This window comes from Pseudophryne corroboree, chromosome 1 (assembly GCF_028390025.1).
Source record: "Pseudophryne corroboree isolate aPseCor3 chromosome 1, aPseCor3.hap2, whole genome shotgun sequence".
Taxonomy (NCBI): Eukaryota; Metazoa; Chordata; class Amphibia; order Anura; family Myobatrachidae; genus Pseudophryne; species Pseudophryne corroboree.
This window is the reverse complement of record NC_086444.1, coordinates 1,131,755,855-1,131,771,969: the sequence shown is the minus strand read 5'-3', so window position 1 is coordinate 1,131,771,969 and position 16,115 is coordinate 1,131,755,855. Positions and strand designations below refer to the sequence as shown.

Here is a 16,115-nt window from a genome sequence, read left to right as displayed (position 1 = left end):
TCAAGGTCAGCCGGTGTTGATCCAGTCGGACAACATCATGGCAGTCACCCACGTAAACAGACAGGGTGGCACAAGAAGCAGGAGGGCAATGGCAGAAGCTGCAGGGATTCTTCGCTGGGCAGAAAATCATGTGATAGCACTGTCAACAGTATTCATTCCGGGAGTGGACAACTGGGAAGCAGACTTCCTCAGCACGTCCTCCACCCGGGAGAGTGGGGACTTCACCCAGAAGTCGTCCACATGATTAAAAAACTCGACAGGTATTGCGCCAGGTCAAGAGACCCTCAGGCAATAGTTGTAGACGCTCTGGTAACACCGTGGGTGTACCAGTCAGTGTATGTGTTCCCTCCTCTGCCTCTCATACCCAAGGTACTGAGATTGATAAGATGGAGAGGAGAAAGCACTATATTCGTGGCTCCGGATTGGCCAAGAAGGACTTGGTAACCGGAACTTCAAGAGATGCTCACGGAGGATCCGTGGCCTCTACCTCTAAGAAGAGACCTGCTCCAGCAAGGACCCTGTCTGTTCCAAGACTTACCGCGGCTGCGTTTGACGGGATGGCGGTTGAACGCCGGATCCTGAAGGAAAAAAGGCATTCCAGATGAAGTCATCCCTATCCTGATCAAAGCCAGGAAGGATGTAACCGCAAAAACATTATCACCGCAATTGGCGAAAATATGTTGCGTGGTGCGAGGCCAGTAAGGCCCGACGGAGGAAATTCAACTGGGTCGATTCCTACATTTCCTGCAAACAGGAGTGTCTATGGGCCTGAAATTGGGGTCCATTAAGGTTCAAATTTCGGCCCTGTCAATTTTCTTCCAAAAAGAACTAGCTTCAGTCCCTGAAGTTCAGACGTTTGTAAAAGGGGTACTGCATATACAGCCTCCTTTTGTGCCTCCAGTGGCACTTTGGGATCTCAATGTAGTTTTGGGTTCCAAAAGTCACATTGGTTTGAACCACTTAAATCTGTGGAGTTAAAATATCTCACATGGAAAGTGGTCATGCTGTTGGCCCTGGCCTGGGCCAGGCGCGTGTCAGAATTGGCGGCTTTATCCTAAAAAAGCCCTTATCTGATGTTCCATTCGGACAGGGCGGAATTGAGGACTCGTCCTCAGTTTCTCCCCAAGGTGGTTTCAGCGTCTCACCTGAACCAACCTATTGGTGGTGCCTGCGGCTACTAGGGACTTGGAGGCCTCCAAGTTGCTAGACGTTGTCAGTGCCCTGAAAATATATGTTTCCAGGACGGCTGGAGTCAGGAAATCTGACTCGCTGTTTATCCTGTGTGCACCCAACAAGCTGGGTGCTCCTGCTTCTAAGCAGACTATTGCTCGTTGGATTTGTAGTACAATTCAGCTTGCACATTCTGTGGCAGGCCTGCCACAGCCAAAAATCTGTAAATGCCCACTCCACAAGGAAGGTGGGCTCATCTTGGGCGGCTGCCCGAGGGGTCTCGGCTTTACAACTTTGCCGAGCAGCTACTTGGTCAGGAGCAAATACGTTTGTAAAATTCTACAAAATTGATATCCTGGCTGAGGAGGACCTGGAGTTCTCTCATTTGGTGCTGCAGAGTCATCCGCACTCTCCCGCCCGTTTGGGAGCTTTGGTATAATCCCCATGGTCCTTACGGAGTCCCCAGCATCCACTTAGGACGTTAGAGAAAATAAGAATTTACTTACCGATAATTCTATTTCTCATAGTCCGTAGTGGATGCTGGGCGCCCATCCCAAGTGCGGATTGTCTGCAATACTTGTACATAGTTATTGTTACAAAAATCGGGTTATTATTGTTGTGAGCCATCTTTCAGAGGCTCCTCTGTTATCATGCTGTTAACTGGGTTCAGATCACAGGTTATACGGTGTGATTGGTGTGGCTGGTATGAGTCTTACCCGGGATTCAAAATCCTTCCTTATTGTGTACGCTCGTCCGGGCACAGTATCCTAACTGAGGCTTGGAGGAGGGTCATAGGGGGAGGAGCCAGTGCACACCAGTTAGTCCTAAAGCTTTCTTTAGATGTGCCCAGTCTCCTGCAGAGCCGCTATTCCCCATGGTCCTTACGGAGTCCCCAGCATCCACTACGGACTATGAGAAATAGAATTATCGGTAAGTAAATTCTTATTTTCTTCTTCCAGCTGGAAGCAGAGGCAGTGTTCCGAGCCATAGCCATCGCCAGTCAGATCAACTCCCCTGTGTACATTACCAAAGTCATGAGCAAGAGCGCTGCTGACATCATTGCGCAAGCCAGGAAGAGAGGTAATCTGTTCTGTTCATGTACGTCAGGGTTTCCCGGTCATACTAACTGTAACACTTCCATGCTGCAGATAAATGGTCATAATGGTAACTGTGAATCACTTCCTTTGTCTTCCACTAGGGGGCGTGACAGATATCTGTGATTAAGTATATTATACTCCTCAGCAATACAGAATATGCAACAACAGGGAATCACTTATGCTTACCAATAAATAGAATCACAATAGGTGTCTAAGCAATCATGTAATTTCAATAAAGGGAACACATAGGATCAAAAAAATGACAATCATGAAATAGGATTGTGTGTAATTCGTTATAGTTCTGATTACTCTGCAACATGTCACAGTATTTATGTCAATGCCAAACATTCATCTGTCCCAGAGTACAGATGTGTACTCATACACCAAGCCTCAGTACGCGCGAGATGCCTGGTGTGACCAAATGCAACAAAACTAATTAACGATACTGCATTGATTAATTTGATGTGCAACACTTGTATATCTGCATGCAACTGAGTCTGAATCTGTATATGAAGCACAGCAGAACTTGTCGTGCGAATAAAGCTACGGCCACTGCGTTGTAGCTCTTTGTATACAGATTCAGACTCAGTCGCCCACAGATACACAAGTGATGAGTGTCAAATAAATCAGTGTAGTCTCGTGATGTGGTATTGTCACATTGCATCGTGATTAAGACTCACATTCAAATGAAAAATACAACAAAAAGATGTGCAAAAGAAGGATGTTTGGCCCAACTGCAGCAATAATATATGAGGACACATCTGTACATTGTATTTTTGGGTTTGGTATGAATGACCGCCGGACAGGTTGCCGGTGGTCAAAATACAGATGGCGACATCCCGATGTATGTAATCCTGACAGGATGGTTTTAACTAATCTAACCCCTGTCACCTAACCCTAACCTGCCCTTCCCGCAGCCTAACCCTAACCATCCCCCCTTAGTGCCTAACCCTAACCTCCCTCCGGTGGTGCCCAAACCTAGCCCTCCCTGTCCCTTACCCTAACCCTCCCCCCTTAGTGCTTAAACCTAACCGCCCCCCACCACCACCACCACACACCCCGGTGGTGCCTAAACCCCCCCTATCCGCAGACTTCCTCCTTACTTCCCCCCCAAACCCCCTCTAGCGCAGCCTAACGCTACCCCCCTGTAGTCGCCTAGCCCTAAGCCCACCTGTGGCACTAATGATAGCGATGCGGGTACACTTACAGTGTTCGGGATCCCGGCAGTCTGAGTTCCGGCGTCGGTATCTTGACCGAGTCGTGATACCGTTGTCGGGATTTTGATGGGTGTCGGGATTCTGGCTTCAGTATTTCGTCAGCCGGGATCCCGACAGCTGGGATATTAATCACATCCCGTATTTTTTTTATAATTTACCGTAGCCCAATTAGACCCATATATGTAGCTTAGGGCAATCTCATTCTGATTAATGGTCCTATTCATGAAATTCTTTGTAATTTTTCTTCCAAAAACGGCTGATTTGAAGGATTCACTCAACATCTAAATTTGGGGCTACAGTATTTATTATTAGGGTTTGGAGAGATCTGCAGAGATCCCTCTGTTTCCATTAGCAGAAGCAGTACCTAAAGCTTTCTTACGTTCTTTGTCTTACATCCTAAGGAATATGTATTTCTGGAAAAGTAATCCCTGGACTGTTCCTTATTTGCCCCACGATTGTTTAATGACTTACAAAAAAAATAAAAATCAGCTAATGGATGCACATGTATGTAACTTATCTCCAGAGCTGACTCTGTAAAAGCTAAGGGCAGCACGGATGACGTAATGGTTAGCATTACTGCCTCACTGGATTTGATTTCCACCACTTTGTGGAGTTGTATATTCTCCCCTTGTCTGCGTGGGCTTCATCCAAGTGCTCCGGTTTCCTCCCACACTCCAAAAATATACTGGTAGGTGAATTGGCTCCCGACAAAAATGTATCCCTAGTGTATATATGGTAGGGACTACAGATTGTAAGCTTCACTGGGGCAGGGACCGATGTGAATGGCCAAATGCTCTCTGTAAAGTGCTGCACTATATAAATAAGTAGTAATAAATAATAATAATTACAATGTCACCATTGGCCACTCACAATAGAGTTTTTTTAAATAAATTGATTAATTAATTCAAAACTTGTTAAATTACTGATGCATGTCATTGATATTAGTGTGGCCCACAATATGGCGGCATCTACTATATGTAGGCATACAGGATACATTTATATACAGTGGGGCAAAAAAGTATTTGGACAGCCACCGATTGTGCAAGTTGACCCACTTAAAAAGATGAGAGAGGTCTGTAATTTCCATCATAGGTACACTTCAACTGTGAGAGACAGAATCTAAAAAACAAACAAACCAGGAAATCACATTGTATGATTTTTAAACAATTTATTTGTATATTCTTGCGGAAAATAAATATTTGGACAATCAAAAAGTTTAACTCAATACTTTGTAATATAACCTCGGTTGGCAATTACAGAGGTCAAACGTTTCCTGTAGTTCTTGACCAGGTTTGCACACACTGTAGCAGGTATTTTGGCCCACTCTTCCATGCAGATCTTCTCTAGATCTGTCATGTTTTGGGGCTGTCGCCGGGCAACACGGACTTTCAACTCCCTCCACAGATTTTCTATTGGGTTGAGGTCTGGAGACTGGCTAGGCCACTCCAGGACCTTGAAATGCTTCTTATGGAGCCACTCCTTAGTTGCCCAGGCGGTGTGTTTGGGGTCATTGTCATGCTGGATAACCCAGCCACGTTCCATCTTCAATGCTCTTACTGAGGGAAGGAGGTTTTTGCCCAAAATCTCACGATACATGGCCCCATTCATCCTCTCCTTAATATGGATCAGTCGTCCTGTCCCCTTTGCAGAAAAGCAGCCCCAAAGCATGATGTTTCCACCCCATGCTTCACAGTGGGTATTGTGTTCTTGGGATGCCATTCATCATTCTTCTCCCTCCAAACACGGCGAGTGGAGTTTATACCAAAAAGTTTGATTTTGCTCTCATCTGACCACATTACATTCTCCCAATCCTCCTCTGGATCATCCAGATGGTCACTGGCAAACTTTAGACGGGCCGGACATGTGCTGGCTTAAGCAGGGGGGACCTTTCGGGCAGTGCAGGATTTCAATCCATGACGACGTAGTGTGTTACTAATGGTAACCTTTGTGATTGTAGTCCCAGCTCTCTTGAGGTCATTGACCAGGTCCCCCCGTGTAGTTCTGGGCTGATTCCTCACCGTTCTCAAGATCATTGATACCCCACGAGGTGAGATCCTGCATGGAGCCCCAGGTCGAGGGAGATTGTCAGTGATCTTGTATTTCTTCCATTTTTTTATAATTGCGCCAACAGTTGATCTCTTCTCACCAAGCTGCTTGCCTATTGTCGAGTAGCTTATCCCAGCCTTGTGCAGCTCTACAATTTTGTCCCTGGTGTCCTTAGACAGCTCTTTGGTCTTGGCCATGGTGGAGAGGTAGCAGTCTGACTGTTTGAGGGTGTGGACAGCTGTCTTTTATACAGATAACCAGTTCAAACAGGTGCCATTAATACAGGTAACGAGTGGCGGATAGAAGAGCTTCTTAAAGAAGAAGTAACAGGTCTGTGAGAGCCAGAAATCTTGCTGCATGGTAGGTGTTTAAATATTTATTTTCTACAATAATATACAAATAAATTGTTTAAAAATCATACAATGTGATTTCCTAGGTTTTTTTTTTCAGATTCTGTCTCTCACAGTTGAAGTGTACCTATGATGGAAACTACAGACCTCTCTCTCATCTTTTTAAGTGGGTCAACTTGCACAATCGGTGGCTGTCCAAATACTTTTTTGCCCCACTGTATATAGATTTGGTACATTCAGCCTCATGCTGTAATAGCTGCAATCAGTTGTCCCCTCTTTACAAATGAAATGTACTGTACAGTGTTTATAAACCGAAACCTGTTTTCATTGCACAGAAAGGTCTCCGGAGTTATATATTATTGTATGTATTTCAGTTCGTCTTGTTTTCCATACTCTTATGGTGCCAACTGCATAAATATGTGTCATTTGATTTGTGATATAACTTATTAATTAGTTCTTATCAATTTAAGGTGCGCTGGTGTTTGGAGAGCCTATTACTGCTAGCTTAGGCACAGATGGCACTCATTACTGGAGCAAGAATTGGGCAAAAGCTGCTGCTTTTATCACTTCCCCACCTCTCAGCCCGGACCCCACCACACCTGATTACCTCAACACTATGCTAGCATGGTAAGAGCTTGATAGAATACTGCAGTGTACATTCTCCATCCTTTCTGTTCCCATATCTCATTCTCACATCAATTGCCTTTTCTGTGGAATCCATTTTGTTAGAGTCTGCAGACATGAGGCTTATCTGAGAAATGATTGTCAGAGACAGGTGAAGGAAACACAGTTTGTGCCTTTTATTCCCATATAATTACCATATGTGAATGTGCACCATAAATTCTTACAGTATGTATCCTCAGCACTACCCACGGAGATACAGTTGTCACTTACAATCCCTTGTGCTGACCATACTATCCCTTTAAACTGGGACGCTCATGAATTACACAGGTTCTGTGACAGAGTAAAACCAGGTGAAATGCAGGCTTGAAGTCAGCCAGCCACAGAACCTGTGTAATACATGAGTGTCCCAGTTTAAAGGGATAGTATGGTCAGCCTAAAGGATATGGGACAGGGGTTAGGGGTGTGTAAGTACGGTCAAAGTTCATCCTGCTCACACAAAATGCACCCCCATGCTGACCACAAAAAAGAAGCATGTGCACCTATAGGGAGGTGAATCACGTGTGGGTACCTAACCCGTGGTGCAAATACGAGCTGATAATGACGACCAACAGTTGCTTCTGATTGGATGAATATGTCTGAATCCCTCCCACATATGCTAATATTATGGTCGTGTGACTGATGCTTTTTATTACAGTGAAATTAGCCATCGGTCTGCAGTATAAAGCAGATTTCCAATTCATATTTTAAAGATAAAGGCACTGGATATGTGTATTGGTTTGAACTTATTGGGGGGATTATCAAAACTTTGGGGTCTATGTACTAAGCTTTGGAGAGAGATAGCCATATTACAGGCTGTGTTTGAAAAATGACAGAAGATAATTGATTGGTACATTTTCTTTATAATCTCTCTCTCCACTTTCTCTCTCTCCAAGCTTTGATAAATCTACCCCTTAAGTCTTTCATTTTCTCTAAGAATATTGGTCTAATTTCATGTAACATAGTAAATGCACCCTTATTAGTAATAGCAGTGTCTAGTCATATACTATATTGTGTATGAATTGTGTACTGGGGTCTGATTCAGGTTGGATCGCAATAAGCGATCCAACCGCAAAAAATACTAAAAGGATGCAGGCGCATGTACCCGCATTTACTGCGGGCGCCCGCAGAAAATGCGAACGCCTCTGCCTGTCAATCAAGTAGAGACGTTCGCAGAGCGGGTGGGGGGGAAGGGTGTGGCAACACTACGTTTTCCAAGGCGGAGACGGAGCATTGTGGGAGCAGCGATGGACAAATGGTGGGCGTGATCGGGGCAGCTACGTTATGTCACACGCAGCTGCTGCGATCCCAAAAAATGGCGGCGGGATTCCTGCGTGTGCAGCCACGCTGCGCCGGCAGGAGACTACCCCATTTTTTACGATCATGCTGAAATTGCGGTGAATGTGGGGAGGTCGGCAGTCAGCATGCTGGGCGTCAGCATGCGATCACAAGGATTGCAAATTCTGCTGCTCCTATATATTTAGCATTTACCGTGAAGCCACACCTCCTGGAGTAACCAGCGCAATTTACAGCAAATTCCGTTCAGCTCAGTATGAGCCCCTCTGTAGTTAAACACAACTCACCAGCTACGCGCTGCAGTATAAAATCATTCTATTTAAATGTATATGCATCGCCAAACATGATTTTATAGATAGATAGATAGATAGATAGATAGATAGATAGATAGATAGATAGATAGATAGATATAGATATAGATATAGATATAGATATAGATATAGATATATATATATATATATATATGATAGATATATATATATATTATGGGGCTGATCCTCAGTCGCAGGCAACGTGGCTGTATTTGTCAGATATTACCTGTGTGATACAGCTGGTAAAGGGTTACTTCCATGTGAGCAATGCCCAGTTCTGCACATATGAGAGTTTAGCTGTTTTGGCCTTTATTCTATAATTGGTTTTCATTTTTTTTACTTTATTTTGGGTTTAATAAATGTCACCTTTTTAATTGCTAGGCTTGAATTGTTGTTTTACAAGGAGAGTGGGAGTTCAGTTGCAGGCTTTTTACTATTGACTACAGTGTGGTTTTTAGAAGTGGGGATGTTGCCCATAGTAACCAATCCTGAACTTTAGTAAATATATCCCCTAGTGTCTGTGCTTTTCACATAGGGGGAGATGTATCAAGCAGTGTAAACAGTGTAGAAAATGGACCAGTGGTGAAGTTGCCATAGCAACCAATCAGATTCCAGGTAACATTTATCAAGTACATACTACAAAATGATTTGTAGCAGCTGATTCATTACGCAACATCTCAACAGGTCTTCTATACTCTCTACTCTGCTTGAAATATCACCTTCCGCGTTCTTTGGAATTGCAGAGTCTGATTGTTGGAAGGGTGTGTTATTCTTCTTACGAAGCAGGTAGCGGGAGTTACTGTGAGAGGATTATTATATGAGCACCCAATGTTTATGTTTATATTACATGTCAGCTGTATGTATGAAGTATAATAAGGGATATTTTATGTAATATAATCTATCTGTAACTATCTAACTTTCTATAGTTCTTTTCTTGTCTCTTTCTTACAGAGTAGGAATCATTTTGGCCAGGAGCTCCGTTTGTGCACCTCACATTTTAACGGCATCACTGTGGCTTTGAGGCCTATGTAATAAACCATGGAGAGAGATAAAGTGGACGGAGATAAACTACCAGCCAATCAGCTCCTGTCATTTTTCAAACAAAGCCTGTAATATGGCAGTTAGGAGCTGGTACTAAGGAGGAGATGTACTATGCAGTGAAAAGAGTGGAGAAGTGAGCCAGTGGAGAAGTTGCCTATGGCAACCAATCAGCTGCTCTGTATAATTTTATAGTATGCAAATTATAAATGTTACTTCAATGCTGATTGGTTGCCATGGGCAACTTCTCCACTGGCTCGCTGGCTAAAGGGGGAGATGTACTAAGCAGTGAAAAGAGTGGATAAACTTCTCCATTCTTTTTTACTGCTTAGTACATCTCCCCCTTTACCTCTGTTTTCTTTATCTCTCTCCAAGGCTCAGTACATCTGCCCCTAATAATCTGGTGCACGCAGAGAACACTGAGTGAATGAGTGCACTTATACTGGACCTAATTGTGCTGTTTCTCCCAGCGGCGACCTTCAGGTGACTGGGAGTGGACACTGCTCATACAGCACAGCCCAGAAAGCCATAGGAAAAGATAACTTCACTCTAATTCCAGAAGGAGTGAACGGGATTGAGGAAAGAATGACAATTGTGTGGGACAGAGCTGTGGTAAGAGACTAACAGTGCAGGTGCATATATGCAGCAGATTCATATTATATAACAAAAGTAATCAGTACTGTGTATTACGTGTTTACGGCCACAGAACTCCCATCATATAAAGGAATGCGGCCACAAGTCAAGGAGACTCCTAGTATCCTTATAATGTGAACAGTACAGAATACGTTATCCCATATAACACCAATATTGTATTTTACAATATTTTAAATAATATATCAAGGCAATTGGGGTATATTCAATAAGAGTCGGGTCCATTCTGACATGCAGTTGTCAGAATGGACCCGACAACCCCTCTTCAAAGAGCGGCCAAATCCGACAGTCGGATTTGGGCGTTCCCTGTGTCCTGTCCTGCCGCTGCTGTCAGCGGCTGCCAGGTGCGCTGACAGCAGTGGCGGGGGGAGCACCGTAAGGCGGCCGGCGGGGGAGCAGTGTGTGGCCGGCGGGGGAGCAGTGTGAGGCGGCCGGTGGGGGGAGCATCGTGAGGTGGCCGACGGGGGAGCAGTGTGCGGCGGCTGGCAGGGGAGCAGTGTGCGGCGGCCAGCGGGAGAGCAGTGTGAGGCGGCCAGAGCTGGCAGCGGGAGTGATGTGTGTGACGGCAGGGGAGGCACTACAGGTACTACTCTCATCCCCGTAGCCCACCGCATCGCTCCCCGTCTCCTCACCTCAATCCGACTTGTAATCAAGTCGGATTGAGTTTGTCGGAAAGGGGGCCAAGGCCTGTCGGATTTGGCCCAGTTTCTGACAGCAGCAGGTGAATCGGCGGGTATTCCGCCGGTCCATCTGCTTTCCGACAGCATTACGACAAGTCGGGTTTCCCGACTTGTCTGAAAAAATGTGCCCTTATTGAATAGGTCGGAACTCCTTCCGACCTATTCCAGTCTGAAACTGCCGTCTTTCCGACAAGACGGCAGTTTCTGACTCTTATTGAATACAGCCCAATATATTAGTTTCAAATTGGGGGTGGAGGGCAACAATAAACGTAATGCATTTGCCTGGTTCTGCATGTATGTAGATAAGAATAAGCCCTGCCCACTTGTGCCACATGACTCATTTTAAAAGTGTTACAAGCTGGCATAGGTTCTAATTCCTGTTGCTGTAACTGCTGAGTGCACTGTGGGTAGAGGAAGAACACTCCAAAATAGAGAAGGTGTCTAATGGCAGCTCTAGAGGTGAGGCTGCAGCGCAATTCAAATATTCCAATATGGGAGCCACACCAACTGCCAGCGAGGCCCAGCCAAGGATGTTTGGCAGTGTTTGGGGTGGCAGTTGGTGTGGCTCCCCTGTTTGAATTTTTAAACTGCGCTGTAGCCCCATCTCTGGAGCCACCACTGTTAAGGTGCCCTTACACTAGATGACCTGTAAATGATGATTTCTCGTTAACGATTTCCCTTGAACTTCCCCGACAGCTCCCTGGCAATCCTGGGCAAATTATATAGTACAATAGACATGATATATTTTAAAGATCTGGGAGTGGCTACATCCAGGAGAATGCTGTAGTTGACAATAGCTTCAGATCTTCCCTGCAGCAGGGAAGATCAGAAGCTCCGACCAGTGACCAGCGGGACCGCGCATCGTGATCATTATCGTTCATGGACACTGAAAGATCTGCACTATTATGAACGATTTGTAGCTTAGATCCGTCTGAAATGGCCAAATCGCTCATAATATCATCTAGTGCAGGCATGTCCAAACTGCGGCCCTCCAGCTGTTGAGAAACTACACATCCCAGCATGCCCTGACACAACTTTTGCATTCTCTGACAGCAAAACTGTGTCAGGGCATGCTGGGATATGTAGTTTCACAACAGCTGGAGGGCCGCAGTTTGGACATGCCTGATCTAGTGTATAACCAAATATAGGGGGTAATTCCAAGTTGATCGCAGCAGGAAATTTTTTAGCAGTTGGGCAAAACCATGTGCACTGCAGGGGGGGGGGGGGGGGGGGGCAGATATAACATGTGCAGAGAGAGATAGATTTGGGTGTGGTGTGTTTAATCTGCAATCTAAATTGCAGTGAAAAATAAAGCAGCCAGTATTTACCCTGCACAGAAACAAAATAACCCACCCAAATCTAACTGTCTCTGCAAATGTTATATCTGCCCCCCCTGCAGTGCACATGGTTTTGCCCAACTGCTAAAAAATTTCCTGCTGCGATCAACTTGGAATTACCCCCATAGTGTCTAACCAAAGTTGTTTTGTTCCTTGCAACTTCCCTATACATTCTACTGATTCTTATGTTGTAATAAATATATCTCAAAAGAATATATAGCTGTCAGCAAAGCCTAACCACACTGCGGGCTGGATGTATCAAGCACCGCATTTTGGGGGTAATTCCGAGTTGATCGCAGCAGGAACTTTGTTAGCAGTTGGGCAGAACCATGTGCACTGCAGGGGGGCAGATCTAACATGTGCAGAGAGAGTTAGATTTGGGTGTGGTGTGTTCAATTCTGCAATCTAAATTGTAGTGTAAAAATAAAGCAGCCAGTATTTACCCTGCACAGAAACAATATAACCTACCCAAATCTAACTCTCTCTGCACGTATTACATCTGCCCCCGCCCTGCAGTGCACATGGTTTTGCCCAACTGCTAACAAAGTTCCTGCTGCGATCAACTCAGAATTACCCCCTTTGAAAGCAAAACATCCCACCCCTTACTGCATGCATAGCAGCGGTATTGATGCTATATGCATGAAGATTTGCAATTATTTAGGAAGAGGACAGCTTTTCTGATAAGAGCTGTCCATTGCGATCTGAAGACTTCCATGTTTATTACCCGGGAGTCCTACTGCGCATGCCTGAGACACGGGGAATACTGGAATTCATGTGGGAGAAGACCATATGTTCCTAGAAGCAATACCATCATTAGACGGTGTTGCCTATCCGGTATAAACTCTGGATAGTTTTGCTTTCTGGAGCTTGATGCATGTGGAGAATGTGATCAAACCTCTGAAAATGGCAGTTGTACAGTAAAGTGGTGCATAGTTGTATTATTATATTTCTCTGACGTCCTAGTGGATGCTGGGAACTCCGAAAGGACCATGGGGAATAGCGGCTCCGCAGGAGACTGGGCACAACTAAAGAAAGCTTTTAGGTCACCTGGTGTGCACTGGCTCCTCCCACTATGACCCTCCTCCAAGCCTCAGTTAGATTTTGTGCCCGGCCGAGGTTGGATGCACACTAGGGGCTCTCCTGAGCTTCTAAAAAGAAAGTATATAATTAGGTTTTTTATTTTACAGTGAGACCTGCTGGCAACAGGCTCACTGCAGCGAGGGACTAAGGGGAGAAGAAGCGAACCTACCTGCTTGCAGCTAGCTTGGGCTTCTTAGGCTACTGGACACCATTAGCTCCAGAGGGATCGACCGCATGGAACTGGCCTTGGTGTTCGGTCCCGGAGCCGCGCCGCCGTCCCCCTTACAGAGCCAGAAGCAAGAAGAGGTCCGGAAAATCGGCGGCAGAAGACATCAGTCTTCACCAAGGTAGCGCACAGCACTGCAGCTGTGCGCCATTGCTCCTCATACACACTTCACACTCCGGTCACTGAGGGTGCAGGGCGCTAGGGGGGGGCGCCCTGAGCAGCAATAAAAACACCTTGGCTGGCAAAAATACCACAATATATAGCCCCAGAGGCTATATATGTGATAATTACCCCTGCCAGAATCCATAAAAAAGCGGGAGAAAAGTTTGCGAAAAAGGGGCGGAGCTATCTCCTTCAGCACACTGGCGCCATTTCTCCCTCACAGCTCCGCTGGAGGGAAGCTCCCTGGCTCTCCCCTGCAGTCTACACTACAGAAAAGGGTAAAAAAGAGAGGGGGGGCACTAAATTTAGGCGCAGTATATATAACAGCAGCTATAGGGGACATAATTCAGTTAGTCCCTGCATTATATAGCGCTCTGGTGTATGCTGGCATACTCTCACTCTGTCTCCCCAAAGGGCTTTTGTGGGTCCTGTCCTCTGTTAGAGCATTCCCTGTGTGTGTGCGGTGTGTCGGTACGGCTGTTTCGACATGTTTGATGAGGATAATGATGTGGAGGCGGAGCAGATGCCTATAGAAGGGATGTCACCCCCTGCGGGGCAGACACCTGAGTGGATGGACTTATGGAAGGAATTGCGTGCACGTGTCGACTCCTTACACAAAAAATTTGACGACATGCCAAATGCGGGACAGCCGGCTTCTCAGCTCGTGCCTGTCCAGGCGTCTCAAAGGCCATCGGGGGCTCTAAAACGCCCGCTACCTCAGATGGCAGACGCGGATGTCAACACGGATACTGACACCAGTGTCGACGACGATGAGTCTAGTCTAATGTCCACTAAGGCCATTCGTTGCATGATTGAAGCAATGAAAGAGGTGTTACAAATTTCTGATATAAACCCAGGTACCACGAAAAAGGGTATTATGTTTGGGGAGAAAAAACTACCCGTAGTTTTTCCCCCATCAGAAGAATTAAATGAAGTGTGTGAAGAAGCGTGGGCTTTCCCTGATAAAAGATTGGTAATCTCTAAGAAGTTACTAATGGCGTTCCCTTTCCCGCCAGAGGATAGGTCACGTTGGGAGACACCCCCTAGGGTGGATAAAGCGCTCACACGTTTGTCTAAAAAGGTGGCACTACCGTCTCCGGATACGGCCGCCCTCAAGGAACCTGCTGATAGAAAGCAGGAGGCGATCCTGAAGTCTGTATATACACACTCAGGCATTATACTTAGACCAGCTATTGCGTCAGCATGGATGTGCAGTGCTGCCGCTGCGTGGTCAGATTCCCTGTCAGAAAATATTGACACCCTAGACAGGGACACTATTCTGCTAACCATAGAGCATATAAAAGACTCAGTCTTATACATGAGAGATGCACAGAGGGAGATCTGCCAGCTGGCATCTAAAATAAGTGCATTGTCCATTTCTGCTTGGAGAGGCTTATGGACTCGCCAGTGGACAGGGGATGCAGATTCAAAAAGGCACATGGAAGTTTTGCCTTATAAGGGTGAGGAGTTATTTGGGGATGGTCTCTCGGACCTAGTTTCCACAGCAACTGCTGGGAAGTCAGCATTTTTACCCCATGTTCCCTCACAACCTAAAAAGGCGCCGTTTTATCAGGTACAGTCCTTTCGGACTCAGAAAAACAGGCGTGGAAAAGGCGGGTCCTTTCTGTCCAGAGGCAGAGGTAGGGGAAAAAGGCTGCAACAAACAGCAGGTTCCCAGGAGCAAAAGTCCTCCCCGCTTCTTCCAAGTCCGCCGCATGACGGTGGGGCTCCACAGGCGGAGCCAGGTACGGTGGGGGGCCGCCTCAAAAATTTCAGCGATCAGTGGGCTCGCTCACAGGTGGATCCCTGGATCCTGCAAATAGTATCTCAAAGGCACAAACTGGAATTCGAGGCGTCTCCACCCCACCGGTTCCTAAAATCTGCCTTGCCGATTACTCCTTCAGACAGGGAGGCTGTGCTAGCGGCAATTCACAAGCTGTATTCCCAGCAGGTGATAATCAAGGTGCCCCTACTTCAACAAGGACGGGGTTACTATTCCACACTGTTTGTGGTACCGAAACCGGACGGTTCGGTGAGACCCATTTTAAATTTGAAATCCTTGAACACATACATAAAAAAATTCAAGTTCAAGATGGAATCGCTCAGGGCGGTTATTGCAAGCCTGGAGGAGGGGGATTACATGGTATCCCTGGACATCAAGGATGCTTACCTGCATGTCCCCATTTACTATCCTCACCAGGAGTACCTCAGATTTGTGGTACAGGATTGCCATTACCAATTCCAGACGCTGCCGTTTGGACTCTCCACGGCACCGAGGGTGTTTACCAAGGTAATGGCGGAAATGTTGATACTCCTTCGAAGACAGGGAGTTTTAATTATCCCGTACTTGGACGATCTCCTAATAAAGGCGAGGTCCAAGGAGCAGTTGTTGGTGGGAGTAGCACTATCTCAGGAGGTGCTACACCAGCACGGTTGGATTCTGAATATTCCAAAATCACAGCTGGTTCCGACGACACGTCTACTGTTCCTGGGTATGATTCTGGATACAGTCCAGAAAAAAGTGTTTCTCCCGGAGGAGAAAGCCAAGGAGCTGTCATCTCTAGTCAGAGACCTCCTGAAACCAAAACAGGTATCGGTGCATCACTGCACGCGGGTCCTGGGAAAGATGGTGGCTTCTTACGAAGCAATTCCTTTCGGCAGGTTCCATGCCAGAATCTTTCAGTGGGACCTGTTGGACCAATGGTCCGGATCGCATCTTCAGATGCATCGCCTAATAACCCTGTCTCCAAGAACCAGGGTGTCTCTGCTGTGGTGGCTGCAGAGTGCTCATCTT

The 16,115-nt window shown here is 46.1% G+C and overlaps 1 protein-coding gene across 3 annotated transcripts in view; it reads left to right on the top strand.

Annotated features, from left to right (window-relative positions):
- CRMP1 (collapsin response mediator protein 1) overlaps window positions 1-16,115 on the top strand; it is a 141,089-nt gene that overhangs the window by 115,476 nt on the left and 9,498 nt on the right. For all 3 annotated transcript variants that reach the window (XM_063923438.1, XM_063923457.1, XM_063923447.1), the window contains exons 8-10: window positions 2,130-2,250; window positions 6,351-6,507; window positions 9,656-9,797. In XM_063923438.1, coding sequence (XP_063779508.1) covers window positions 2,130-2,250; window positions 6,351-6,507; window positions 9,656-9,797 — 420 coding nt within the window. The remainder of the gene's footprint in view (window positions 1-2,129; window positions 2,251-6,350; window positions 6,508-9,655; window positions 9,798-16,115) is intronic.